General features: G+C 49.9%; 1 protein-coding gene and 1 long non-coding RNA gene across 11 annotated transcripts in view; one reads left to right on the top strand and one right to left on the bottom strand.

Annotated features, from left to right (window-relative positions):
* Nucleotides 1–27,304, top strand: part of LOC141409790 (uncharacterized) — a 31,738-nt gene that overhangs the window by 950 nt on the left and 3,484 nt on the right. The window contains exon 2 of one of the 2 annotated variants that reach the window (XR_012431962.1): nucleotides 9,938–11,983. This is a non-coding gene — a long non-coding RNA (uncharacterized lncRNA). Of the gene's footprint in view, nucleotides 1–9,937; nucleotides 13,516–27,304 lie in introns of those variants that run through there. The other variant, XR_012431961.1, reaches the window with a different exon arrangement.
* PKNOX1 (PBX/knotted 1 homeobox 1) overlaps nucleotides 16,154–27,304 on the bottom strand; it is a 71,784-nt gene continuing 60,633 nt past the window's right edge. For 8 of the 9 annotated variants that reach the window (XR_012431959.1, XM_065541346.2, XM_065541344.2 and 5 more), the window contains 2 exons: nucleotides 23,801–23,973; nucleotides 16,154–19,790 (listed from right to left, as the gene is read on the bottom strand). Coding sequence is in view for 7 of the 9 variants with exons in the window: in XM_065541346.2 (XP_065397418.1) it covers nucleotides 19,579–19,790; nucleotides 23,801–23,973 (385 nt within the window). In the remaining 2 variants the exon portion in view is untranslated. The remainder of the gene's footprint in view (nucleotides 19,791–23,800; nucleotides 23,974–27,304) is intronic. The other variant, XR_012431960.1, reaches the window with a different exon arrangement.

Below are 27,304 nucleotides of genomic sequence, written 5' to 3' on the forward strand. Positions count from 1 at the left end.
CAGTGCTAGTAGCAAAGGGCCAGCCAGCCAAGAATCCCGCTCCACCCGCTGAGGGAAATCAACTCCTGAAGTTCTGTTCAACCCAACACCAGAAGACCCATTGCAGGAGATGGCACCAGTGATCCCAGTGGTGCCCTCCCCTTACCAGGGAGAGAGGCTCCCCCCTCTTGAGCCCACAATGCTTGCGCCTCCGCAAACATATCCTACCCAGAGTAGACAAGAGAGGAGGTGAAGCCTCGGGAGAAACCCCTCCCTTGGCAGCTCATTTACGACCCAAAACTGGGTACAAATGCCCCTGAGAGAGCAGCGGTATCCTGGGACAGATGAGGACGGGCACATGGTGGAGAGGTGTGTTTTTGTGTACCAGCCCTTCACCTCTGCCGACCAACAATACCCCGTCCTATACGAAAAGCCACAAGCTCTAACTGATTTGCTCCAAACTTATCCGGACCCATAGCCCCACCTGGGCTGATTGCCACCAGCTGCTCATGTTCCTCTCTAACACAGACGAAAGGCGGAGAGTGCTCCATGCAGCGCCTGAGTGGCTAGAGGAACATGTACCGGCTGGTTACCAAAACCCCCAAGAGTATGTGAGGACCCAGTTCCCAGGAACCGACCCCCAGTGGGACCCAGATGAAAGAGAGGGTGTGCAAAGGCTGAACCGACACAGGGAAGCTCTCATGGAAGGATTAAAAAGGGAGCCCAGAAGGCCCCAAACGTTAACAAGGTCTCTGAGGTCATTCAGGGAAAAGAGCGTCCAGCACAATTCTACAAGAGACTGTGCGAGGCCTATCATCTGTATACTCCCTTTGATCCCCATAGCCCTGAAAATCAGCGCATGATCAACGTGGCTTTAGTTAGTCAAAGCACAGAAGACATTAGAAGAAAACCGCAGAAACACGCTGGGTCTGCAGGGATGAATACATCAGTTATTAGAAATAGCTCACCGAGTGTTTGTAAACAGGGACGCAGTAAGCCATAAGGAAAACTGCAAAGAGAGTGAACGTCAGGCCCGGCGAAACGCCGACCTGCTAGCTGCAGCCATCAGAGGAGTCCCCCCAAAGAGGCAAGGGAAGTGAAGTTGGGGGGCCCTGGGAAAGAAACTCAGCCTGGTTGTCAGAGTCTGCAGCGTAACCAGTGTGCTTATTGTAAAGAAATAGGACATTAGAAGAACAAATGCCCTCAGCTAAAAAGAAAACAAGGTGTTTTTAGCAGAGACGGGGTTTCACAATTCCAGCTACTCGGGAGGCTGAGGCAGGAGAATGGCGTGAACCCGGGAGGCGGAGCTTGCAGTGAGCCGAGATCGCGCCACTGCAGTCCAGCCTGGGTGACAGAGCAAGACCCTGTCTCAAAAAATAAAAAATAAAAAAAAATAAGGTGACTCAGAGCAGGAGGCCCCAGACAAGGAGGAAGGGGCCCTGCTCAACCTGGCAGAAGGGTTATTGGACCGAGGGGGACCGGGCTCAAGTGCCCCCAAAGAGCCTATGGTCAGGATGACAGTCGGGGGTATTTTCTTGTCGATCCTGGTGCTGAACTTTTGGTAGTAACTGCCCCAGTTGCCGGCTTATCCAAAAAGACTATTGACACATTGTTGGGGTTGCTGCCAGCTGAGGACACCTGGTTCTCCTGTTTGGACCTAAAAGACGCAGATTAGCCCCTGTTGGAAAACAGAGTATGTAACTCTAGGAGTCAGTGGAACTGAACTGGCAGGAAGACCTGGGTAGTGAAGATGAGAGTGAGAACTCCCACTGGTGAGTGAGGTTCTCAAAGTGGGGAGTGAGGAGAGAAGCCATTTCTCTTACTATCTCCTGTCTCTGAGGAGGAGGAAGTAAAAGTTGAAAAACAACAGGAATGCAGTGGCAAGACCAGCCGGTGCCACTGATGACCAGGCCTGAGGTTAAAAGATTAACCCCCCCACTCTAACCACATGTGCAGGACCCTTTCACGTGGAACCCCGTAGAGTTGTAAGCCCTTAAAAGGGCCAGGAACTCTGTCTTCGGGGAGCTCGGCTCTTAAGATGCGAGTCTGCTGACGCTCCCGGCCAAATGAAAAACCTCTTCTTTAATCCGGTGTCTGAGGAGTTTTGTCTGTGGCTTGTCCTGCTACATCATTATGGTTTTGATTTGCCTTTCTCTAATGATTGGTGATGTTAAGTGAACATCTTTTCATGTTCCCGTTGGTTATTTTTTGGGAGAAGATGTTCAAGATACTAAACCCTTATCATAAGACTTGCAAATATTTTCTCCCATTCTGTAGGTTATCTTTTATTTTATTTTATTTTTCTTTGTTTTTGAGATGGAGTCTCACTCTGTCACCCAGGCTGGAGTGCAATGGTGCGATCTTGGCTCACTGCAACCTTCACCTCCTGGGTTCAAGTGATTCTCCTGCCTCAGCTTCCCAAGTAGCTGGGATTACAGGTTCCCAACACCACGCCCAGCTAATTTTTTTTTTTAAAGACAGAGTATTGCTCTGTCTCCCAGGCTGGAATGCAGTGGCACGATCTCAGCTCACTGCAACCTCCGCCTCCCAGGTTCAAGCAGTTCTCCTGCCTCAGCCTCCCCAGGAACTGGGATTACAGGCGCACACCACCACACCCGGCTAATTTTTGTATTTTTGGCAGAGATGGGGTTTCACAGTGTTGGCCAGGCTGGTCTCAAACTGCTGACCTTGTGATCCACCTGCCTCGCCCTCCCAAAAGTGCTGGGATTACAGGTGTGAGCCACTGTGCCTGGCCTAATTTTTTATATTTTTAGGAGAGACAGGGTTTCACTATGTTGGCCAGGCTGGTCTTAAATTCCTGACCTCAAGTGATCTGCCCACCTCGGCCTCCCAAATTGCTGGGATTACAGGCATGAGCCACTGGTCCCGGTCTCTTTACTTTCTTAATGTTCTTTGATGCACAGCTGTTTCTAGTTTTGGTGGAGTCTAAATTTATTTATTTTTTTGCAGTTGCTCATGCTTTGGGTGTCATATCCATTGGCAAATCCAAGGTTCATGGAAATATACCCCTATGTTTTCTTCTGAGATCTGCATAGATTTAACTCATTGATTGATTTTTGGTCAATTTTTGTAGACGGTTTAACATGGGAGTTTGTGGATGTCTGTCTGTCTCAGCATCTTTTGTCAAACAGACAATTCTTCCCCCATGGAATGGCTTGGCACCCTTGCTCAGCCACGTGGGCTCATTTCTAGACTCAGTGTTATTCCATTGATCTGCGTGGCCTTATGGTGGTACCACACTGTTTTGATTACTGTAGTTCTGTAGTAAGTTTTGAAATTGAAAGTATGGGTCCTACAGCTTTGTTCTTTTACAACATTGTTTTGGAAATTATGATGTGCCCAGCTTCATGTTCTTGGTCTGTGGGCATCTCAGCAATGGCTTGAATTATGCCCTGGCATCGAGCCACCTAAAGGATGGAGAGAGAGTCACTGTGGACACTAATAAGGGCTTTTCTCCGCAGGTTGGTGGCATCCGTGTTGGGCTGTGGTGTTGGCCTGGGAGGTCCCCGACACTCAGGCCCCCATGGCGGCATTGTTCCTGCAGGTCTGCTGCACGAGGACACTGGCAGGGAGGCAGGTGGGAGGAGGAAGGGGCAGGGCTTCCCAGAGCGACCGGAAGGCACTCCTTCTACGGGGCCTCAGGGGAGCCTCCGGCTTTCCCTCCACCCAGCTCTCCCCAGGCACTTGATTTTCTGCCAGTCTCTGGAGAGCAGGCTCTGCTTAGGGCCGGTGGAAAAGTTCCCTTTTCCCACTATGCAGCCAAGTAAACAGGGCAGGCCAGCGGGTAGAGGAAGGGGATGGGCATGACCTCTCCTGAACGGACTTCAAAAGCGAGTCAGTCAATCATAGGCCAGAGATGTGGAAACTTCTCTTGACAGAAAATGGCACTCACTCTTCCAGGAAACGGCACTTGGTGTTCTTGGGATGCTAGGGGGCCAGCATGCTACCTGGGGCTGGGGGAGGGAGGGCTTGGAGTTGAGGTAATCACAGAGCCTTCCTGAACCAGAAGCCCCTGTGGGCCTCGGAGGCTGGCAGGGCCCTGTACATAGCACCTACAGAGGGCAGGGGTGTGCATCACGAACTGGAGAAGGGGGAGCTTGTGCGGGATGCACAGGAGAGCGCCAAGCAGGGAGCTGTGGGAGTCTCTGCGGCTCCAGGGAGTGACAATATTCGGGGAGCCTCTAGGAGCTTGTTGAGCAGGGAGGCAGGAGAGAAGCCAGGAGAGGGGCACAGTGAGTGAGCTTCGGGGAGGGCAGGGCACAGGCCTATCCACCCGTGTGGGGTGGCACACACAACTTCTCAGCTCTGGAGCTGTAGCACTGACAATCTATTTGAGGCCATACTAAAAACCCCAAACACCCAAATTCTCACAAACGATCTTCAAGAGTGACGTTAAATGCCAACTGTCCCCACTGCAGCAATCTCAAACTGCCCCCTCCCCTGGCTCTCTGCGAGGGTCTCACACAGTCACAACGGGAGTGAGCCGGGCCCTGGGCTCTACGCAAAATGCAGGGGAAGTGGCCGAGGCTAGTCATTCTCGATGCAGTCAAAATAGTCAGTTATGGAAGTGTCCTAAGAGTCACAATTCCGCACAGTCAGCAGGTGCACACCTGTGCCTGGCGCCGCGCACCCATCAGGGGCACTATAACGTCTGTCTGCTGAGCCTGGCAGGCTCTGGAGCCGCTGGTGAGCACCCAGACACAGCCCCTCTCCGGGGCAGACGCTCACAGCAGCCACAAGCGCCACCACCTCGTGGCCTGTGAGTGCTCCCCGGAGGCCAAGCTGTGGTTCAGCTGGTGCTGTCTCCTGCAGGAGAACCTGGCTGGCTCAGGACTTCCTAGCTGGGCACACATGCCCATGACATAGGGTCTCGGTCAGCCCCTGGGTCGGGGCGCTAATGCTCTTGACCCAGTGAGCCCACAGTTGTGGAGGTCTTCACTGTCTCCTGACAGGTGTTCTTACAGCAGAGGCCACAACATCGTGAGGACAGAGGAGCTTTCCAGGCCAGGAGGACTTGCTCAGAGCTGCGTCACCAAACCCTTGACCATAAGAAAGTCTGGGGGGTTTGCCGTGGATGGGACAGGGACTGCAGAGAGGCTGGCTCAGGTGTGCAGATTGGTCCCCGTTAGGGTCAAAATCGCAGGCTCCCTGGGTCCCCGCCCAGGAGTGCACACCTGGCCCTCATAAGGCCAGCATCAGTGGTCAAGATGGACCAGGAGTGGTGTGTGGGCTATCTCCTCAGGATTTTTAAAGGTTCCCTACATTTTTAAAATTTATTTAACATTATTATTATTTTCAGACAGTCTTGCTGTCACCCAGGCTGGAGTGCAGTGGCGCGATCTCAGCTCACTGCAACCTCCACCTCCTGGGTTCAGGCGATTCTCCTGCCTCAGCCTCCTGAATAGCTGGGACTACAGGCGCTCACCACCAGGCCTGGCTAATTTTGTATTTTTAGTAAAGATGGGGTTTCACCATGCTGGCCAGGCTGGTCTCGAACCCCAGACCTTGTGATCCGCCTGCCTCAGCCTCCCAAAGTGCTGGGATTACAGGCGTGAGCCACCGTGCCCAGCTACATCATTTTTTTTGGTTTAGAAATATGTAGAATGTATGTAATGTGGAATAACAACAGACATGTCAGCTAGTCTTAATTTAGTGAACACAATAGAGAATTGCATCCCACCAGACATGTATTGACTTAACTAAAGGTTTAAGACTTCACAGACACAGGAGGATGATGGGAGCGTGTGAACAGACAACAGACAGGCTCGAACAGACGCTGAGCTGCAAGCAGACATCACAGCACCAAGAGAGGGGAAGTGCTGCAAACTGGGAGAGTCGTGTTATGGGATCTTCAGGGTGTCGTTTTTCCGGCCAAAACCTCTGTGGCTGGGGGGCCTTTGCCCGAGTTTTGCTCAGGCTTGCTGGGCTCATTTCACCCACTTGGGCTGGCAGGCTGCCCTCGGCTCACACTACAGGCCTGGGTCCCATGCCTGCCAAGGGCGAGTCAGGCATGGAATGGTGAGGCGTGTGTGAGCGCGTGGGGTCTGGCCACGGTGCACTGGCAGACATGCCAGCTGCTTCAGCCAGGCGAGCAGCTCTAGGTGCTGGCTCCCTGTGAGGCGTCAGCCAGAGCGAGCACACGGCAAGCAGCTTCCACAGCGTGGCACTGGGGAACACGGTGGTGCCCAAAAGTTTAGACACACCAGGAACCACAGGGTCCCAAAGAGGGAATCACAGCCCTGGCTTGGGGAGCTCCCAGGTCTGGGTTCCCCAAAGGGCCGCAGCTCCTCTCTCCTTTGCTTCACCTGTAATGTGGCAAGCAAAGGGCACATCTCAGCCCTGTTTGTGCTACAGCTCTTTTAGCCTTGCCATTTGGCAGGTCCTGAGTTCTTGTCCTGCATCCGAGAACGAGGTACGCAGACAAGTGGAGAGTGAGCAAGATGAAGAGAAGCTTTATTGAGTGATAGATAGAACAGCTTTGAGGAAACCCACAGGGGGACAGCTGCTTTCTGCAGCCAGGGTGTCCCAGCGTCTGTTCAGCTCCGAGCAGAAAGGGTAGCTCCTCTCTGTGAGGCAAGTCATCCCAACCAGTGCTCAGCTGTCAGCAGAGAGGGCAGCTCTTCTCTGCAGCTGGTCGTCCCATCGTCTCCCTGTCATCGCTCCATCGTCTCTGCAGCTCTCAGCAAAGAGGGGGTCCTGGAGTAGGTTGCTCCTGTCTGCAGGTGGTCGTCCCAACATTTGCTCAGCTCTGGCTGAGCCTGGGGCTTTTATGGGCCTCAATGGGGAGGAAGTGCATGCTGTGCCAATTGGTCCAAGGGAGGCCATGGGCAGGCCTGAAAAAGGCACCATAAGTTCCCACTCCAGTTCACAGGACTGGCAGCCTTGCCCCCAGCCTTCAAGCCCTTCCTGGCCTGAAGGGGGTGCCTCACCAAGGACCTGCCCCCTTCCACCCAGGAACCGGTCTGCCTCCTGCTGCCATTCATGGTGCCAAGGGTGCCTTCAGGCCAGCACCAAGCTGCCCTCAGTCCCCACTTGGCTTTCCTCCTACGCTTATCAGTGCCCAAAGTCCAGAGGGGGCCGAGGTGGCAAGGGGCTGGCATATCAGCATTGCCCCAAGTGTGTGCACACCCAGTCAGGCTGTGACAGCACCTTAACTCAGCTCCAACTTTGCTCCAAAGATGGCCTGCTGCTGCCATCAGCAGGACCAATCAGTCCCCTACCCACCAGAGGCAAGGAATTAGCAGGCACCACTGTGCCAGGCCTGTGAGGCCGCAGGGTCATGAGCCCAGGCTGGATTCCGTGCAGAGTCTCTGCCATGTGGGGCCATGGGGTTTACCTGGATCCCATTCAAATCATTCAGGCCCTGACTGCTCAGCTTCAGGGAAGCCAGGCCCACTCCTCCTCCTCACATACTTGCCTAATCTTGCCAAAGCCCTCGAGGTAGGGGAAGGAGGAAACCCAGGGTCATGGATGTCAATCTATTCAGCATCCATCCCCTTCCTCATTCCTGACAGTTCAGGTCTCCTTGCCTCTTCCCACAGCCATGATGATGGGAGGGCGGGAATGGGGACTAGGGACTGGCCTCAGTAGACAGTAGCCAACGGGTACATGCCATTCCCTGCCAGTCACTAGTCTGGGTGGGCCTGTGACCTCAGCAGTCCACACAGCATGGGTCCCAGGGCTCTGCTGAGAGGGCCGGGAGCAACAGCATCCCCTGGTGGGGCCCCGATAAGCAGTGTGTGGCCCTGGCTGCTACGGTGGCACCCCATGGCCACAGAGATGCCAGAGAACCAACACCCTCCTGGGGCGGAAGCCGGGTGCTGGGGCCTCTTGTTCGCTGCCGAAAGCATCTGGGCTGATTCAAACGACCCCCTCCAATCTTGGAGAAACACACCTTGGCAAAGGGAGCAGGAAGAATCGCTGAAAAGTGGTGGAAACAGATACATTCCTGAAAGCTCAGGCAGGGGCTGGTTTCCAGAAGGGATCATTGAAAAGTACCAATGCTAGGCCGGGCGCGGTGGCTCAAGCCTGTAATCCCAGCACTTTGGGAGGCCGAGACGGGCGGATCACAAGGTCAGGAGATCGAGACCATCCTGGCTAACACGGCGAAACCCCGTCTCTACTAAAAACACAAAAAATTAGCCGGGCGAGGTGGCGGCGCCTGTGGTCCCAGCTACTCGGGAGGCTGAGGCAGGAGAATGGCGTGAACCCGGGAGGCGGAGCTTGCAGTGAGCTGAGATCTGGCCACTGCACTCCAGCCTGGGCAACAGAGCCAGACTCCGTCTCAAAAAAAAAAAAAAAAGTACCAATGCTTACAAAACCCACCAGCAAGGGAGTGACAGCAGGAGCCAGATGAAAGATGATGTCAAATAGAAGCACAGGCTGTCAGCAAGAGACTGCCGTGCCCAGTGACTTCACCCTAGTGCTGTGAGTTTCACTAAGCTCGGAACTACTGTCTTGGTCCAAGCCCAAGTTCATATTTGTGCTATTTGTTTAAAAATATAAAAAAGGATGTGAGCAAATGTCTAGCAAAAAGAGCAGTGCAAGAAGACATGCCACCCGCCTAAGACAACACATGGCTTCCAAGGCTTGGCAGGTGCCCGCACAGGGACACAGATGCAGCTAATTACCAGCCACTGTTCAAGTCCTAAAGACTGCATTTGAGGAACGCTGGGTTTATAATCCTTTTAGTACTTTAATGACAGAATCAGTCTATTAGTGTGCTTTATAATTCAGGATTTTGTGGGGTTTTGTGCGATAAAGTCTGGCTCTGTCGCCCAGGCTGGGGTACAGTGGCACCATCTTGGGTCACTGCAGCCTCCGCCTCCTGGGCTTGAGTGATCCTCCCATCTCGGCCTCCCAAGTATCTGGGACTACAGGTGTGCACCACCATGCTCAGCTAATTTCTGTATTTTTGCTAGAGATGGAGTTTTGCCATGTTGGCCAGGCTGGTGATCCACCTGCCTTGGCCTCCCAAAGTGCTGGGATTACAGGAGTGAGCCACTGCGCCCGGCCACGATTCAGTCTTATTAAATCAACCAAGTGTCTGTGATGTGGCCCAAAGGTCAGGCTTTTCCTTTCCCGTGCAGATAGCTGCCCTGTGTCTGGGCGTCTTCCTCACCAGGAGAGTGGCTCAGGCACCGCTGGGCCTTTTGCAACCTGTAGCACAGCCCTGGTGGTGCTGGGCCCTGAGTAGGTGGTGAGCCTGCTGCTTACCCACCAGGACAGGCACTGGACAGGCCCTGTGGAGTGGCAGGCACCCCTGTCCAGTATTCAGCCTCTTCCTCTGCAGGGGCTGTCCCTGCCTGGCAGGCAGTGAGTCCAGGGATGCCTTGGACCACCAAATCCTCAACAGCCCTCAGCTCAGGGGCATATCAGCTGGCTTCTCCTGCCAGTAGGGGCAATGAGGCCTCGGTGGGGCTCAGCTGGAGGTGGACCTCAAAGAGCCCAGGCCAGAACCCACTGTCAGGCGGTGGGCAGAGGTAGTATCAGTGACATTCTTTTTAACCAATGAGTGCTTAACTGAAGCAACTACTGGCACTGAAATAATATTTTAAAAGTGTTCTCTTAAGATTTAGTTTGGCCAGGAACAGTGGCTCACACCTGTAATCCCAGCACTTTGGGAGGCCGAGGCGGGCGGATCACTTGAGGTCAGGAGTTTGAGACCAGCCTGGCCAATATGGTGAAACCCCATCTCTACTAAAAATATAAAACTTAGCTGGGTGTGGTGGCACACGGGTGTAATCCCAGCTACTTGGGAGGCTGAGGCAGGAGAACTGCTTGAACCCAGGAGGCGGAGGTTGCAGTGAACTGAGATCGTGCCACTATACTTCAGCCTGGGTGACAGAGCAAGACTCTGTTTCAAAAAAAAAAAAAAAGATTTAACTTAACGTATTTGATTAAAGCATCATTTTAAAAATGTGAACCACGTGCTCAGTGTCTCCTCAGGCTGCAGCTAGCAAGGATGTGCACATGACTCAGGACAGCTCCATCAAAGCTTTGGGAAGCTGTCGGAGGGAAGTCTGAACTGGGAGAGAACGACTCAAAGGCCTCAGAGAGCCTGAGTGGGCAGCTCCTGCCCACAGTGCCACACCTGGGCACAGCCCTCTCCGCTGGCTCACACCCAGGTGGCGTCAGCATCAGGTGAAGACGCCCGGGATGGCCCACTCCCTTCCAAGCTCCCCCAAACTTTGCTGCTTTATGGATCTAACACCCCCGCTCAGTGACTGGATCCAGAGCCGGCATCACCGGCAGGCAGCGTGGGTCCACGGCAGGCCTCAGGAAGGCTGGTGCACGGCTGACATGGCCCAGCGCATGCCTGGCACACGACGGGCACGGCCCATGCCAAGGCCCCACGTGACATGACAGAGAAGCGGCCACAGAGTCCCGCCTCAGGCACTAAGCCAGTTTAACAACAACCAGAAAAGTGGCTTCAGACAGTGGCAACATTTATTTTGCTCACACATCTGTATCTGGAGCGGGGCTCACGGGCGGCTGGGCTCTGCTCTGCTCATCAGCTGGAGTGGCTTGAGGTGCCTGTAGGCTCACCTGTGTGTAGCTGGTCAGCACGGGCTGGCAGACAGGACACATGCATGGCCTGTCCCCACGGCCTGGGCTTCCTTCCAACATGGCACCCGGGCCAAGCCTGAGCCCTCTCAACCTGTCAGTCACATGGCAGTTACCTCCCCAGCAGGCCGCAGAGACCCTCCCCAGGATCAAGAGCGGGGAACTCCCTTCCAGAGGAGCACAGGGGACTGGAGATGTCATTCCTGCCATCAGACCCTGGACACTGCCTGAGAGAATCCTTCCGTACAGAGAATCAGGAATCAGAACGGCTTTACGTTGCTCAAGGTAAAAGGCAATGCCTTCAGCTCTGAGTGAAAACCATTTCCAAAGCCGAATGTTCCCCCTTCCTCATTCCCATTTCTGTTGAACTCTGACTGTGCACAGAGCTCTGGAGCGCAGGGCAAAGGCCTTCCTGCCCGCCCCGATTGGCAGCTGCCAGAGGGCAGGAAAGGAGAAAACAGTGAGGGGACGGGGAACCTGCAGCCCCTTCCCTCCTTCCACCAGGTAAAGAGCCACCGGGGAGAGGCAGGAAACATTTTCAACTCAAGGTCTCCCCTGGCTCAGACACTCTCCCGCCCAAGCCACTGTCCAGAGATAAGGCAGAGTTTGGCAGCAGAGGCAGGAGTGGGCATGAGCCCTGTACCCCAAGGGTATAGGACCCACCTGCGACGGCGGAGCCAGGAGCAGGCAGCAGCAGCCCTCTGCGAGGGAGGGCAGGAACAGACACCAGGCACAGCGCAGCATCCAAGGCCTGCTGGCACCTAAGGAGGGGCAGGGCCACTCTGGCACCCACACCATGCGCAGGGTGGCCGTGGCCACTGCTGGAAGAATTGGAAGCCTGTGGTGCCCGCAGGGACAAAGGCAGCCCCAAGCCCACAGCCAGCTCACCTGGTGACCACACCCACCCAGGTCCTGTCCCAAGGGGAGTGCCTGTTTCTGGGCGTGAGGACTATTCATCTAGGTCTCCACTGTTCTACAAAAAGACCCCCGGCATTCAGTAAACTGAGATAAACACCAGACAATCCACGGCCACGAAATAAAGCTACTGACAGAAGCAGACCCAAGAATGTCCGGCGCCAACTGTCACACAGCCACACCCCCACGACACGCCCAGCAGCGCACCCCGCTCCCCTCCATGTGGGTGTCCACGCTGCCTCTGTAACCCCTGCCGCCACAGACGAGGCTGCAGTGAGCGTCTCTGCGCAGGTCTGTGCCATCCACGATGTTTCGGCCAACAACAGACCTAGCAGACCAAGGAGGTCCCGTGAGGTTACAGCGGAGTGGAGAAGTCCCTGTCGTCAGAACGTGGAGCACAGCGTATCTCCCGTGTCTGGTGCTGCCAGCGCACATAAGTGCACACAGTAACATCCTAGGCTTCCGTGCCCACTCATACTCCCTGACGCACTGACAGCTCCTGGTAAGTGCCCTGTGCTATTTTTAACACTTTAGACTGTATTTTTACTGTATCTTTCTTTGTTTAGCACATTTTTTTTCAGACGGGGTCTGGCTCTGTCGCCCAGGCTGGCATGCAGTGGTGTCATCACAGCTCACTGAAACCTTTCCCTCCTGAGTCCGAGACATCTTCCCACCTCAGCCTCCGAGGAGCTGAGCTACAGGAGTCAGCCACCGTGCTAGGCTAATTTTTACATTTTTTTGTAGAGATGAAGTCTTACTCTATCGCCCAGGCTGCTCTCGAGCAGCTCAGTGCAAGTGATCTGCCTGCCCCAGCCTCCCAGAGTGCTGGGATTACATGCGTGAGCCACGGTACCCGGCCAATTTAGCTGTTTAGACACACAAATCCTTACGATATGTTAGGACTGCCCCGGGTATACAGCAGGGTCACGTGCCGCGCTGGTCTTTGGCCGGGAGCAACGGGCTAAGCCACACAGGGTGGATGTGTCGTGAGCTGTGTGAGCGCACTGTGGTGTTCCTACGGTGACAGAGTCCCCTAAAGAGGCGTTTCTCAGAGCACAGCCTGTTGTTACATGACATGTGACTGTACTGTCAGGTTCATTCCAAAATGGCTAGCCCTGTGATATTCCTGCTAGCACCACACAAGTGGTCCCGTTTCTGCAGATCCCCAATCCCAGCTTCCTCACTGCAGCCCGCCGACAAGGCGGCACGCCCCTGGGCTCCAGCTCACACTCCCTGGGCGTGCCGACGCCTGCAGTCTTCACGTGCTGCTTGGTCCTCTGGTCTCCTTTCAATGAACTATTAACATTCGCTGTCATGGTTCTAGAGACTTCTAGAATCCCCCTAAACACTGGCTCCTTGCTGGCTTTATGCATTGAAAAGAAGGAACAAGGAAAGTGCTGCTGTCAGTCACCACCTGTTAACAGTCCTCTGTGTCCTCCACTGCACAGAAAAACTGAATTTTGATCTGGCCAGATCACCCATGTTTTGCCCTCGGATGTATGCCTTTGGGGTCTCAAAATAAGGGCTTCTTCCCCAGCAGAGCAAAGACAAGCTCCCATATCATCTTCCAGTGGCTCACGGCCATGCCCAGAACCCACGGCGCCTGCCTCTGCCCTCCCCTCTCCTCTGCACTGCTGTCTCCCAGGCCACCAGTCCCTCCTGGCTGCCCAGCCCCCTGTCCTTCTCCCATCTACCCTCCCACAGCAACCCACACTCTCACAGCTTCTGCTGCGGGAAGCGCTCCTTCCTGGGACTCCCTGGCACAGTTCAGCTGAGCGTTTCTCCACCTTCGCTGGCTGCTCTCCTCTAGCTCCACGGTCTCTACAACTCAGTCGACACTCACACACAAGACAATGTAAACTGTCAAGGGCTTCACAACTTATTTCTGACATGGATTGCTGTGTTAAGATAATGTGAAAGAAAACAGTGAATATAAAGTGAAATATTTTTAAATATACCTTATTTTTCTACAGGCCATTTTCTAAAAATGTCTAAGCAACTAAAGCCATCATTAAAATGTTTTTTCTTTTTTTTATTTTTGGAGAAGGAGTCTCACTCTGTCGCCCAGGCTAGAGTGCAGTGGCGCAATCTCAGCTCACCGCAACCTCCCTCTCCTGGGTTCATGGAATTCTCTTGCTTCAGCCTCCCAAGTAGCTGGGACTACAGGCACACGCCACCATGCCTGGCTAATTTTTTATATTTTCAGTAGAGACAGGGTTTCACCATACTGGCCAGGCTGGTCTGGAACTCCTGACCTTGTGACCCACTCGCCTTGGCCTCCCAAAGTGCTGGGATTATAGGCATGAGCCACTGTGCCCAGCCTAAAATGTTTCTTTTGAAAGATTCTGGAATAAAAGAATTCCTGATTTTTTTGGGGGGTGAGGAGGGGGGACAGAGTCTCGCTCTGTTACACAGGCTGCACTGCAGTGGCATGGTCTCGGCTCACTACAACCTCTGCCTCCCGGGTTCAAGCGATTCTCCTGCCTCAGCTTCCCGAGTAGCTGGGATTTCAGGCACCCACCATCATGCCCGACTAATTTTTGTATTTTTAGTACAGACCAGGTTTCTCCACGTCAGCCAGGCTGGTCTCAAACTCCTGACCTCAGGTGATCCGCCCGCCTCGGCCTCCCAAAGTGCTGGGATTAAAGGTGTGAGCCACCGCGCCCGGCCTAGAATTCCTGATTTATATTAAAACCATTCTTGCTTTTTACAGGGTTGAAATCCTGATTCACATAACGAGATAAAGAATGGAAACATCTGTATAAGACGATACCTTCTAAATACTATTTTTATACAGAATATTTACAAATTATCCAAGTAAGCAACCCTAACTAGTCCTTTATAGACTACAAAAGCCAGACCTGAGGAGGCCTGGCAGAGAGGAGCCTGCAGGTGCCAACTCGAGCTGGGCCGCGTGGTGAGGATGTGGCATTGGGGAAAGCTGGCCCAGGCCCAGATGCCACACTGGGAGCAGCATTCACTGCTTTCAGTCGCACGTGCTTAGATGCTATATAGTCACTCGTCTCGCAGATTTTATGAACAACGATAGTTAAACAGTGATCCTAGGTCTTAGTGAAGGTAAAAAGATCTTACTGTACAAGGGCAAAAATAATTTGTACTAAGTTTTTTTTTTTTTTTTTTTTTTTTTGAGATAGAGTCTCGCTTTATGCCCCAGGCTGTAGAGCAGTGGGGGCAATCTCAGCTCACTGCAACCTCCGCCTCCCAGATTCAAGAGATTCTCCTGCCTCAGTTTCCTGAGTAGCTGGGATTACAGGCATGAGCCACCACGCCTGGCTAATTTTTGCGTTTTTAGTAGAGACGGGGTTTCATCATGTTGGCCAGCCAGGCTGATCTCAAACTCCTGACCTCAGGTGGTCCACCCAGCTTGGCCTCACTAAGTGCTGGGATTACAGGCGTGAGCCACCAAGCCTGGCCTTGTACTAAGAATTTCTTCTGAGAGTATATATAATAGAATGGGATGAAAGCTAAAAGTAGACATTATTTATGACATTCGTATAATTCAGAAAGTGTGCAACACTAAATATTTAATACAAATATTTCTTATTTTCTGGATTTGCTAGACCATTACTCACTTCCTCATCTCTCTTTAGATGGAGAGAGTCTATATTAGTCATAAACATCATTGTAGAGCTAGAATAAACCTTATAAGCCAGTTCTTTTTTTTTTTTTTGAGGCGGAGTCTTGCTCTGTCGCCCAGGCTGGAGTGCAGTGGCTGGATCTCAGCTCACTGCAAGCTCCGCCTCCTGGGTTTATGCCATTCTCCTGCCTCAGCCTCCCGAGTAGCTGGGACTACAGGCGCCCGCCACCTCGCCTGGATAGTTTTTTTTTTTTTTTTTTTAAAGTAGAGACGGGGTTTCACTGTGTTAGCGAGGATGGTCTCGATCTCCTGACCTCATGATCTGCCCATCTCGGCCTCCAAAAGTGCTGGGATTACAGGCTGGAGCCACCGTGCCCGGCCCAGTTCTTCCTTTTCACAAAGGAAGCCCTGAAAGTCTAGAGACGCCGGGACTGCCTGAGACCCCACACTAATCAAGCTCATGTCCGTCCTCTCACCTCCGACCTGAGGGAACTTGAGACACAACACAGTGCCTCGGTTTTCTGTAAATCAATGAAAAACATTTCCTGAAACAATGCAGTCACCTGTCACTACTAATCACCAACAAGACTCACAATTTTGGATGTGGTTTTTAAAATACATAAGTCTGCTGACTTTACCCTCTAAGCATGAACAGTTGTTGGGAGTTATAACACTTTGGATAACAAAGATTAAAAACCCTCTGAAATTGTTTTAATGTACCTTTTAAATCTTCAGGAACTTTCTTGTCATGAAAATTTATAATATGAACTATCAGAATAATTAGATTTATGGAAAACTATAAGAAAAAACCTAAAAGCTACCTGTTTCCATTTTCTGCCTGGACAACCAATGAATGAACAAAGTAAGGAATTGAAGAAAAGATTCTTGGACATGTGAATGGACCTGAAGAGTCCGATGTAGTGTGGTCCTGGTTTCCCAATATGCAGGGGTCACTACAGACCCTACATGTCACCAGAAAACCTGAAAACACTCTCAATGTTTTACCTAAAATGGAAAAGCAGCTTTCGGTGACATGAGCTTTATAAAATAAAACATTCATAAAGCAAGTTTCTATTTTTAATTTTTTTGCTTTGATAAATCAATTGCTTCACAAAAATCCTTTTTAAAGACAACAATCCAAGAAAACATATTGTTACAGTATTCACATTTCAAAGATTGTCAGTTTCAAAGACCGAACATAACTAGAACGAAAGAAGATTGCTGAGTTCTAAGTGCCAGGAATGGGCTTTCGCAGGGGGCAGAACCCCAGCTGGGCACCCTGATTCCTCACACAGGCAGGAGACGGATCACTCTCAGGTCACGCAGACACAACTCCCGGAGCACTTAGCCGTGAGGGTTTCCTTTGCATACTGGATAAACACTTCCACTCATCTTACTATCTGGAATCAAAGCGCAAAGGCCAAGCTAGTCCCTCGCAGGAGCGTGCAGGAACCCAGCACAGCCAGCCCTGCCACTCCTCAACAGGTGCAGAGCAGCAACAACAGCAACATGCTCAATTTGGGTCTCGAGACACATTCAAAGGGAGCCTTCATAGGGAAAAATTCAACAAGAATAAAACTGGGATCAAATCTGATCATTTAAAATGAAATCTTAAAGGGGTCACACTTTTACAGATTCTTTCCACTGTCCGAGGGCTGGGGAACAGGTGTTTTAAGGTGCCAACTGACCTCAAACATGCTGGGCAGTGATTTTACAAACTGAAACGGCTTGCCATGTAGAAGCTAGTTAAAAGCACCCAGTGGAGAGAGGTTAAAGGAAACTCAGGCTATGTCCATAAACACCCTCTCTCTACATGATCTTTATCCTATTCCTCTGAATTTAGTAAGAATTTAGGAAAGTTGAAAGTTTTCAGCTGGAGAATGCACACTGTACCATTCAGCATGGGTGTTTAACTCTCAGGCCAGAGCTTCCCAGTGCCACCGAGGTTCACACAGTGCCCTCTTTTTATAGATGGGTTCTCACTGTGTTGCCCAAGATGGAGTGCAGTGGCTATTCACAGGTGCAGGCACAGTGCACTGCAGCCTCAAACTCCTGGCACATGCCATCCTCTGCCTCAGACTCCCGAGTAGCTGGAACGAGAGGCACGTTCTACTGTGCTGGGCAAGGGCAGTGTTTAAATTCCATCCACTGCTCAGTGAATGTGATTTCTAATGCGGGAAAGAAACCGTGACCTATACATGAGTCTACATTCTGTGAATGGCTTCCACCAATCTACACTAAAGAGCAGGCAGCCCAAGAGACGGAGGGTGGTGAGGGAAGGAGGAAGGGCGGGCTGGCTGGCTTTCATGGGTGCTTATTTTAAAAAGTCAACAAAGTTGGAACTTAGGTTAAAATGATCTTGTAGACTTGACTTAAAATATGAGAAAACAGTTCACAAATGAGGAATGCAATGGTGGCTTCATTCTCGGCCAGGCATGGTGGCTCACGCCTGTAATCCCAGCACTTTGGGAGGCCGAGGCAGGTGGATCACCTGAGGTCGGGAGTTTGAGACCAGACTGACCAACATGGAGAAACCCATCTCTACTAAAAATACAAAATTAGCCAGGCGTGGTGGCGCATGTCTGTAATCCTAGCAACTCGGGAGGCTGAGGAAGGAGAATCGTTTGAACCAGGGAGGTAGAGGTTGCAGTGAGCTGAGATCGCACCATTGCCCTCCAGCCTGGGCAACAAGAGCAAAACTCTGCCTCAAAAAAAAAAAAAAAAAAAGTCATTCTCTCCCCAAAAGAGCTGATAATCAAGTCTTTCAGTTAAAGCTCCTGAAAGATTTTAAAATACATTTCTGTATGTTTCCCGCTGACTTCTAAGTTATCTAGAAGTACTCCCCTATGATTAACTTCAATTAATATATTCTTTTGGGAAAAATCAGTTCCAGAAAAAACACTTCACTCGCTTAAAATGTCCCTTGGCTTACAACCAATCATTACTGTTGAATCTCAAGAATTAAAGACATTCCTGACCCTATAAACAAATGAACTTGGGCCATACCATTTCAGATGATATAAAGACATTCTGTATGAAACACTGTGGCCTGTTTTCTGAGAAAAAGCACCACTCCTAAGTAAACAAATGAAAACAAATCAAAACCGAAGAAAACAGAACCCAGCCCACTCTTTCAGTTCATCTTGTTACCAGGAAACATTAGTCCTACAGTTACTCCAAATCTCATACGGTCAAGTGAGCAGGAGGGCTCTGGAAAGTCAAAAGCAACAACGTACAACAAAAGAACACTGACACCAGGAGACCAGCCACAAATGCAAACGTGGGAGCCAACCCGTGGGGGCTGCCACTGCGCCCTCGCCAGACCAACTCGCTGCTGGGACTCCAGGGATGTCAGCTAGTTAAGTAATAAAGTCTGAATATCTGCTGCTTGCCCTAGCTCTGAGCCAATGGGGTAGAGCACATTTTATATTAGTTTATAATAAACATTCTGTGCATAACATATTTTGAATTTAAAACTTCTAAAACAATACACAGCTAACATGGTAAAGCAACCATGGAACTGTGGTCAGATTTAAATTAGACTGGAGTATGTATGGTAAGAGCTCCTAACGGATCACTGGCTACCATTTCGCCTCACTTACCTGAAGTCCTACTTAGCAAATACATTTCGATACATGTTTAGATCAAGTGTAAAATGCAATCCGAGCATTACATATCAACAAAAATCTGCAGATATCAAAATTTCATTAAATAGCTGTTTCTTTTATAGTAGTAAATGCTCATCACTACCCTGGGAGAGCAAAGAACCATGGAACAGTAGCTAACTTTGGGCAGGTTCATTAAATTTGGTCAATTCAGAACATTCCAAATTGAAATATTAATAGCAAGCATGTATTGTTTCTTTCTCTAGAAATTTTATCCTCAATATAGTCATCATCCAATTCATAACGAATTTATAAAAATAGCTTTTTTATCCAATAATTCCAGCAAGGTAAAAATAGGAGTTTCTTTTTATATATAGCAAATGAAACAGGCTCACTGAACATGAGGGGACTTAGGCTTGCTAAGCTTGCCATCCATCCACTCACGATGAAACCACACTCAGTCTAGGCGTGTGCCGTTGTCACCGCACACTGGCAGTTTCGGGTGCAGCAGCTTCTTTCAAATCCATGGGCCACACAAATAAGCCAGCCCACTGAGATCTGCTGGAACCACAGAACCAAGTGAAAACTGCATCACGGTTTAGAAAATGGCAGCGCTATTTCTTAATCTAATTAGGGATTCAAGGTGGGGAGGGAGTGGTGTGTCATTCCTCACAATCTAGCGTTAAACCTTTAAAGAATTTCTTTAAAAAAACACACACACACACACACACACTCTTGAAAGAAGTCGCTGCACCGGCAAAGACGCGCTTTAAGCTTACTATGAAATACAAAAGTGCACTCTTCTATATCTACATATAAAACATATTAGAAATAAAACTGTGTAAAATGTTTGCTGTGCAAACTCTAAAAAGTCAGGTGCATCTGCTCCTGCCCCTACTGTAGGGAGTCACTGTTCTCCAAGACAAGCCCACTGATGTGGGCAGGGGCCAGAGCACCCGCGTCCTCCTCTGTGCTGTCCGCAGACTCGTCCTCGCTCTGCCCTGCCATCATGACCTGCTGCACCGCCAGGGTGGCCCCGTCCGAGGACAGAGACTGAAGGCTGTCCACGTTCATGTTCACGGGCGTGGTGATGGTGACAACAGCTCCTGCAGCAGGATGAAGGTGTGTCATTATTTAAATTAGTACTCTCAGAAAAACACTTTATTACTCAATTGGGTACTGTTTGCTTGTTTGACCTGAAGTTAAAAAAAAAAAAAAAAAAAAAACCTATATATGTTTAGGGAATGTTCAATAGGGATTTAAGAAACTTTCTGGGCTGGGCGCGGTGGCTCACGGCTGTAATTTCAGCACTTTGGGAGGCCGAGGCGGGCAGATCACGAGGTCAGGAGATCGAGACCATCCTGGCTAACACGGTGGAACCCCGTCTCTACTAAAAATACAAAAATGAACTGGGCGTGGTGGTGGCGCCTGTAGTCCCAGCTACTCGGGAGGCTGAGGCAGGAGAATGGTGTGAACCCGGGAGGCGGAGCTCACGGTGAGCGGAGATCACACCACTGCACTCCAGCCTGGGCAACAGGGCGAGACTCTGCCTCAGAAAAACAACAACCACCAAAAAGGAAACTCTTTCTGAAATCAGCCTCAGACCACGCTTAGCTCATAAGGCCTTGGCCTAAGAACAGCCTCAGTGGAGATCAGGACTATACAGAACACAGATTCATGGAGCAAAAAGTACTGTAGAAACAAAAAACCCAAAAACACCGAAGAAAGACACAAGAAGAATATAGTGGAGAAACAAAGTAAAGAGGAGAAGACAGAAAGAGGAAGGAAGATTCGTGTGAAAGAAGAGAAACCTTGTCATATGCCAGAGCCTGTTGTAAAACCTAACAGCAGAAGATGGAAACGGCCCAAATATCCACGAGCAAGGCCCAAATTAAAAACTCAACAATGGAGAGGACGGGCACAGTGGCTCACAACTGTAATCCCAGCACTGTGGGAGGCCAAGGAGGGAGGATCCCTTGAGCCCAGGAGTTCCAGACCAGCCAGCCTGGACAACATAGGCAGACCCTATCTTTTTTTTTTTTTGAGACGGAGTCTCGCTCTGTCGCCCAAGCTGGAGTGCAGTGGCGCGATCTCAGCTCACTGCAAGCTCCGCCTCCCGAGCCCACGCCATTCTCCTGCCTCAGCCTCCCAAGTAGCTGGGACCACAGGTGCCCGCCACTGCACCCGGCTAATTTTTTGTATTTTTAGTAGAGACGGGGTTTCACCGTGTTAGCCAGGATGGTCTCGATCTCCTGACCTTGTGATCCGCCCGCCTCAGCCTCCCAAAGTGCTGGGATTACAGGTGTGAGCCACTGCGCCTGGCCAGCAGACCCTATCTCTACAAAAAGTTTAAAAATTAGCTGGGCATGGTGGTGCATGCCTGTAGTCCTAGCTATTCAGGAGGCTGAGGTGGGAGGATCACTTGAGCCCAGGAGGTTCAGGCTGCAGTGAACCAAGCTTGCCCCACTGCACTCCAACCTGGGTGACAGAGCAAGACCCTGTCTCAAAAAAATAAAATAAAACAAAACACTGAACAATGGAATGCTATGGTGCTACTAAACAATACAGTGGACCAACATTTACTCATCTGTAAAACTCTGCAAGATGTATTAATAAGTAATGAAAGAAAGTAGAGACAGTGTTATGTGATATGCTAACATCTGGGTAAAATTTTAAAAGAGGCCCAGGAGCAGTGGCTCACGCCTGTAATCCCAGCACTTTGGGAGGCCAAGGTGGGTGGATCATGAGGTCAGGAGTTTGAGACCAGCCTGGCCAATATGGTGAAACCCCGTCTCTACAAAAGATACAAAAATTAGCTGGGTGTAGTGGTATGTGCCTGTAGTCCCAGCTACTCGGGAGGCTGAGGCAGGAGAATTGCTTGAACCCAGGAAGCGGAAGTTGCAGTGAGCTGAGATTGCACCACTGCACTCCAGCCTGGTGACAGCCAGAGACTCTGTCAAAAAAAAAAAAAAAATTTTTTTTAAAGATACACTTTCATTCATTCATGTCTGTGCATACAATATTATATCATGTATGCACTGGAGCTTGTACAGGAAACTGGTAACAATGGTTGTCCCTGGAGAAGTAGAAGCCAGGATGGAAGACAGATTTACTTTTCACTGAATGTTCTTGTTTGAATGTCTTTCCTCAATAGATAGGTATTGCCTTTTCTGACAGAGGGAGACAGAGAAAGAGGGAGAAAGAAACAGAGTAACTTTCTAGCTGTACATTCTTTAAAGAGAAGACCACCACACATCCAAACCTAAAGGATGCAGTCACAGCAGTACTTGAGGACGCTCTGGTTTAAATGCATATAACACAACTCAAGAAAGGCTAAATGGAGACAAAATAAGTGTGATTCACAGCCCATCCTAACCAGGGGGCCAGCACCCCCCGCGCAAAGTCACCTGCGCATTCAGTGGAGAACCCATCAGCGCCTGCCACAGGGAACTGACTTGAGGTCGAGGGAAGAACCGTCTGAAAAGACCACAGAGAACACAGCCCAGTGCTCACACAGGTAGCCTGGAAAACTCATTGTCTTCAGGCACTGGATGGAGAACTCAGGAAGGTCTGGCCTCAGCTGGGATAATCTGCGCTAGCCTGAGCACTGCTGGGGACCACCCACAAGGATCACACTGCTCCCAAGTGACCTAACTGCGCTTCAGAGCAAAGCTCAAGAAGACTTACGGGAATACAAAAACATCCAGCACCTCAAAAGGCCAAATTCCCAATGCCTGGCATCCAGTGAGATGACTAGGCATGAAAAGAGGCAGGAAAACCTGTCATAAGGAGGAAAATCAATCAGCTGAAACTGACCCAGAGCTGACAGATGTTAGAATTCGCAGAGAAGGACATCAAAACAGTGGCAGCAACTGTATTCTGTGTGTTCAAAATTTAAGTAGACTCAGGAAAGACAGGAAAGACTCAAACAGAACCTCTGGAGAGATGAAAACTACAAGGTCTCAGATGAAAACCACACTGGATGGGATGAGCGTAAGATGAACCGTACAGAAGCAAAGATTAGTGCAGCGGAAGGAGAGTCACAGAAATCACCCAAAATTAAACACAGAGAATCTAATAAACTGGAAGGAACAGCAGGAACTGTGTGAAACTTTTCACCACCTAATACACAGGCACTGAAGTCCCTAAAAAGGGCTGCAGGAGGAAGGTGAGAAAATACGGTTGAAGAAATAATGGCCCCAAACTTTCCTAACTGAATAAGGTTCTATCGCTGCCAGAAAAAAGAAAGAAGAGGAAATACCACCATTTACATATACTTAAAAACCCATGCACACAGGCCGGGCGCGGTGGCTCACGCCTGTAATCCCAGCACTTTGGGAGGCCGAGGCAGGCGGATCATGAGGTCAGGAGATCGAGACCATCCTGGCCAACATGGTGAAACCCTGTCTCTACTAAAATACAAAAAATTAGCCAGGTGTGGTGGTGGGCACCTATAATCCCAGCTACTCGGGAGGCTGAGGTAGGAGAATGGCGAGAACCTGGTAGGCAGGGGTTGCAGTGAGCCGAGATCGCGCCACTGAACTCCAGCCTGGGCGACAGAGTGAGACTCCATCTCAAAAAAAAAAAAAAAAAACGCATGCACACAAAACCATCAAAAATATGAAGACCTCACACGAACAGACAGATGCCTATAAAACACATCAGAATGGCTGCCTGTGTCAGGGGATGGAGCGCAGAGGCCACAGGGAATAAGCAAAAACAAGAGAAGGGCATGGAGGATGAAGAGAAAGAAGACACATGCTGAGAACGGGGTAAGTCCCTCCTCCGCACCTGGAGTCGGAGGGAAAAGGAGAACAAACACAGAAGCAAAGGAGCAGATCCACTGTCCGTGACCGTGTCTTGGAGGCAGAATTAATGATTTCATTATCTCTATCATGTGTTTTACATTCTCTACTACTGGTGCTCCTAACTCTCACTGAGAGCTCCCATGCACCCAGAATGCAGCTTCCTCATGTTTTAGTTGCAGAGAAAGAGAACCACATGTACTTTCGTTCACCGCATGACCTGAGGCTCACAGCTAACAGGCCCAATCCAGGCCTCTTCAAAATCCCCACCCCACGGGCCACTATGTCTGGCCTTGGCCAGCCACCTATACCTTCTGACATGGTGAGCTCGCTCGGCGGTGGCTGTGCAACTCCTGATGCAATAGAGTCAGGCCAAAACCTCTGAACTGGCCGGTTCTGAGCTGTCTTTTTCTTTGTTTTGGGGGTCTCTGAACAACTTGAATCCAACATTGGCTGAAGAATTCGTCTTCTGGCATTGATGAACCTGGGGTCGACAAAGAGAAGCTTCCATGAAAACAGACTTCATAAAGACCCTATACAGGATTAACAAATCCCAACAAACACGCTGCTCTATGAACCACGCTACAAAGAATAACTCACGTTCTCCACTATGAGAACTACTTAAGAGGACTCAACACTATTCTAAATTATCTAAATGCCCAGAAACACAGAGCCTGTTGTTTTAAAAATCATGTAAATAAGGACCAACTTGTCCATGGCACTTTTTTTTTTTGCCTTAACTCCTTTAGTGCGTGTTTGTGAACTAGACACTCATAGCAACATAAATGATACTGTTGAATTTGTGAATCTGACACTATTTTCCCTAAGGAAGAAAAATGTTAAAGAAGCAAGACTTTCTGTAGTGTCATCATGCCTGAGGCGATCGGGCAGTCTGCACTCGTCTGGACGTCACCAGATGACCAACGTGGCAGAGCCACGTTGTCTGAGCCATCAGGGAATGGGACTGCCACCTCCTCTTGTTTCACCACAAAGCACGATCTAAGGCAAGAGCTGCATCTTTTCAAAAACTATTCCCAATGATGAGCTGTTTCTTAGATGATTGAAGGCGTAAGTCATCCAGTAGCCCTAGACATGTGGCTAGCACGGCACATATGCACCAGCAGTGATGAAATCCCCAACAGACGTTAGTGGCTCTGTCAAACTAGGAACTCACACCTGTGATAAGACCCCATAGAGAACGAGACCAGCAACAATCACAGGTTGGCAAGGCAGGCTGGACACTGTTTTTGTTTTTTTGAGATGGAGTCTCTCCCTGTTGTACAGGCTGGAGTGCAGTGGCACGATCTCAGCTCACTGCAACCTCTGCCTCCCGGGTTCAAGTGATTCTCCTGCCTCAGCCTCCCGAGTAGCTGGGACTACAGGCGCCCGCCACCACGCCCAGCTAATTTTTGTACTTTTAGTAGACAGGGGGTTTCACCATGTTGGCCAGGATGGTCTCGATCTCTTGACCTTGTAATCTGACCGCCTTGGTCTCCCAAAGTGCTGGAATTACAGGCGTGGGCCACCGCATCCGGCCCAACAGTCACAGGTTGGCAAGGCAGGGTAGACATTGTTTCATATCAAATGAGTATGACAGCAATCTCAAAATACATTAAGATTAAGGGCTGCTGTCTTCAGTTCCCATTCTTATGCTCTGAGCTGTTGCCTTTAAATCTGAGCAAGTGCAAGGAGACGCAAATTCCCAGGCCGGCTCTTCCTCCTGCAGTGACTGGAGGACAAAGATAGCGACCCAGACATGCGTTCTGCTGCACCTGCCACCCTATGCCACCGACTGAGCCACTTTGCTACAAAAGAAGCTGCAATGGGAAGAAACGGAAAGAAAAACAACATCCGTCCCATGAAAGTACCTGTGAAACCAGAACCCGTCCAGATTCACGCATTACCCCAACCTAATGCAGAAGTGGCAATACCAAGCATGCTTAAGGCCTCATTTCTGCCTTCTTTGTTCAGTAACACGAGTGATAAAGTCGTTGACCTCCTATTAGAGTTACACATTGCTCGTCTAGTAAAAGCCAGACTTCTCTGTCTGGATAGCTGAGTAGCCACATTCACGGTATCAGGGAAATAAAAGCATTACTTTTAGACTCAGATTCTACTCTGGTGTGTCACTGTGACAACTTCTCTCTTTTTTTAGTGCCCCCCTCTGCAAAACAACAGAACTAGAACTGGATCAGCTCTAATGTTGCCTAATTTTAAAAGTCCACGGTTTTTAAAATATCTACAATCATATTAGGACATGGTCTTAATAATAATGAAGCAGATCGGATCCCACCATGCTTCATTTAGAGGAACCTGGTGATCCCTGCAGCACAAGCTCCATGGCTACCCACAACCCCAACAAGACCTGGGAGGGAAGGTCCCACTGCTATTGGAATGTGTTGGTTTTTTTTTTTTTTTGAGATGGAGTCTCACCCTGTCGCCCAGGCTGGAGTGCAATGGTGCGATCTTGGCTCACTGCAACCTCTGCCTCCCAGGTTCAAGCCATTCTCCTACCTCAGCCTCCTGAGTAGCTGGGATTACAGGTGCATGCCACCACACCCAGCTGATTTTTCTATTTTTAGTAGAGACAGGGTTTCACCATGTTGGTCAGGCTGGTCTCGAATTCCTTACCTCATGATGTGCCTGCCTCGGCCTCCCAAAGTGCTGGGATTATAGGTGTGAGCCACTGTGCCTGGCCTGTAATGTGTTATTTATTTATTTTTATTTATTTATTTATTTTTGAGATGGAGTCTCGCTCTGTCGCCTAGGTTGGAGTGCAGTGGTGCGATCTCAGCTCGCTGCAAGCTCCACCTCCCGGGTTCACGCCATTCTCCTGCTTCAGCCTCCCAAGTAGCTGGGACTACAGGCGCCCACTACCACGCCCGGCTAATTTTTTGTATTTTTAATAGAGACGGGGTTTCACTGTGTTAGCCAGTATGGTCTCGATCTCCTGACCTCATGATCCACCCTCGGCCTCCCAAAGTGCTGGGATTATAGGCGTGAGCCACTGCGCCCGGCCTGTAATGTGTTTTTAAATCCTTCTTATTCAAAGCTGCTACCAGCAGAGGCATGAGCTAATGATGGGTGTGTACATCTCACTCCAAGATGCAATGTTTGTAAATATAAAAGAAAAGAAAGTCAGAAAAAGTAAAAATAGCTACAAATATTACAGAGTTCAGAAATTTAGAATTTTTAAAAGTTACATTATTAAACTGTTAATAATACTAAAAATCAAAAGTTGATACTAAACCTAGATAAGACAATTTGTTAATGCAACATAGTAGCAAGTCAGGGAACACTGGGAAATCATGAACGGAGGAAAGCGGGAGGGTGCTGAGCAGTGAAGGGGCACCAGCACATCCAGAGAAGCATCCCTCCCCCTTCAGCCCACCCACCACGGGTGTGCCCCAGCCAAAGCATGTGGTTTCCACATAGACTCCAGGAAAACCACCAAGAACACGAGCAGTAGCTAACAACCATCGCAGCAACAACCTACTCAGAATCTTTAAAGTTTTGTTAATATTCTATTTAAAAGGTTTAACAGGAAATAACGCAAACAGTACAGTCTGTTGTGACTACCCAAATCTAAAAGAATGGCAAGAGTGCAGGATCGCGGAAGTGCTTACGCAACCCCGAGGCGTGCCTCCTGCACACACAACTGCACAAAGACGAAGACTTTCCTGCTGGAACTTCAACAAGTTCACATTTTAGCACAGTTAAGATAAAGATAATAATGTTTACAACTGGAAGAATTTGTGCTTTCTTCTTTTATGCATGCCAGTTTTATTAAGCTGAAATTGTTTCCTACATCTGAA

This window comes from Macaca fascicularis, chromosome 3 (genome assembly GCF_037993035.2).
Source record: "Macaca fascicularis isolate 582-1 chromosome 3, T2T-MFA8v1.1".
NCBI classification, from domain to species: Eukaryota; Metazoa; Chordata; class Mammalia; order Primates; family Cercopithecidae; genus Macaca; species Macaca fascicularis.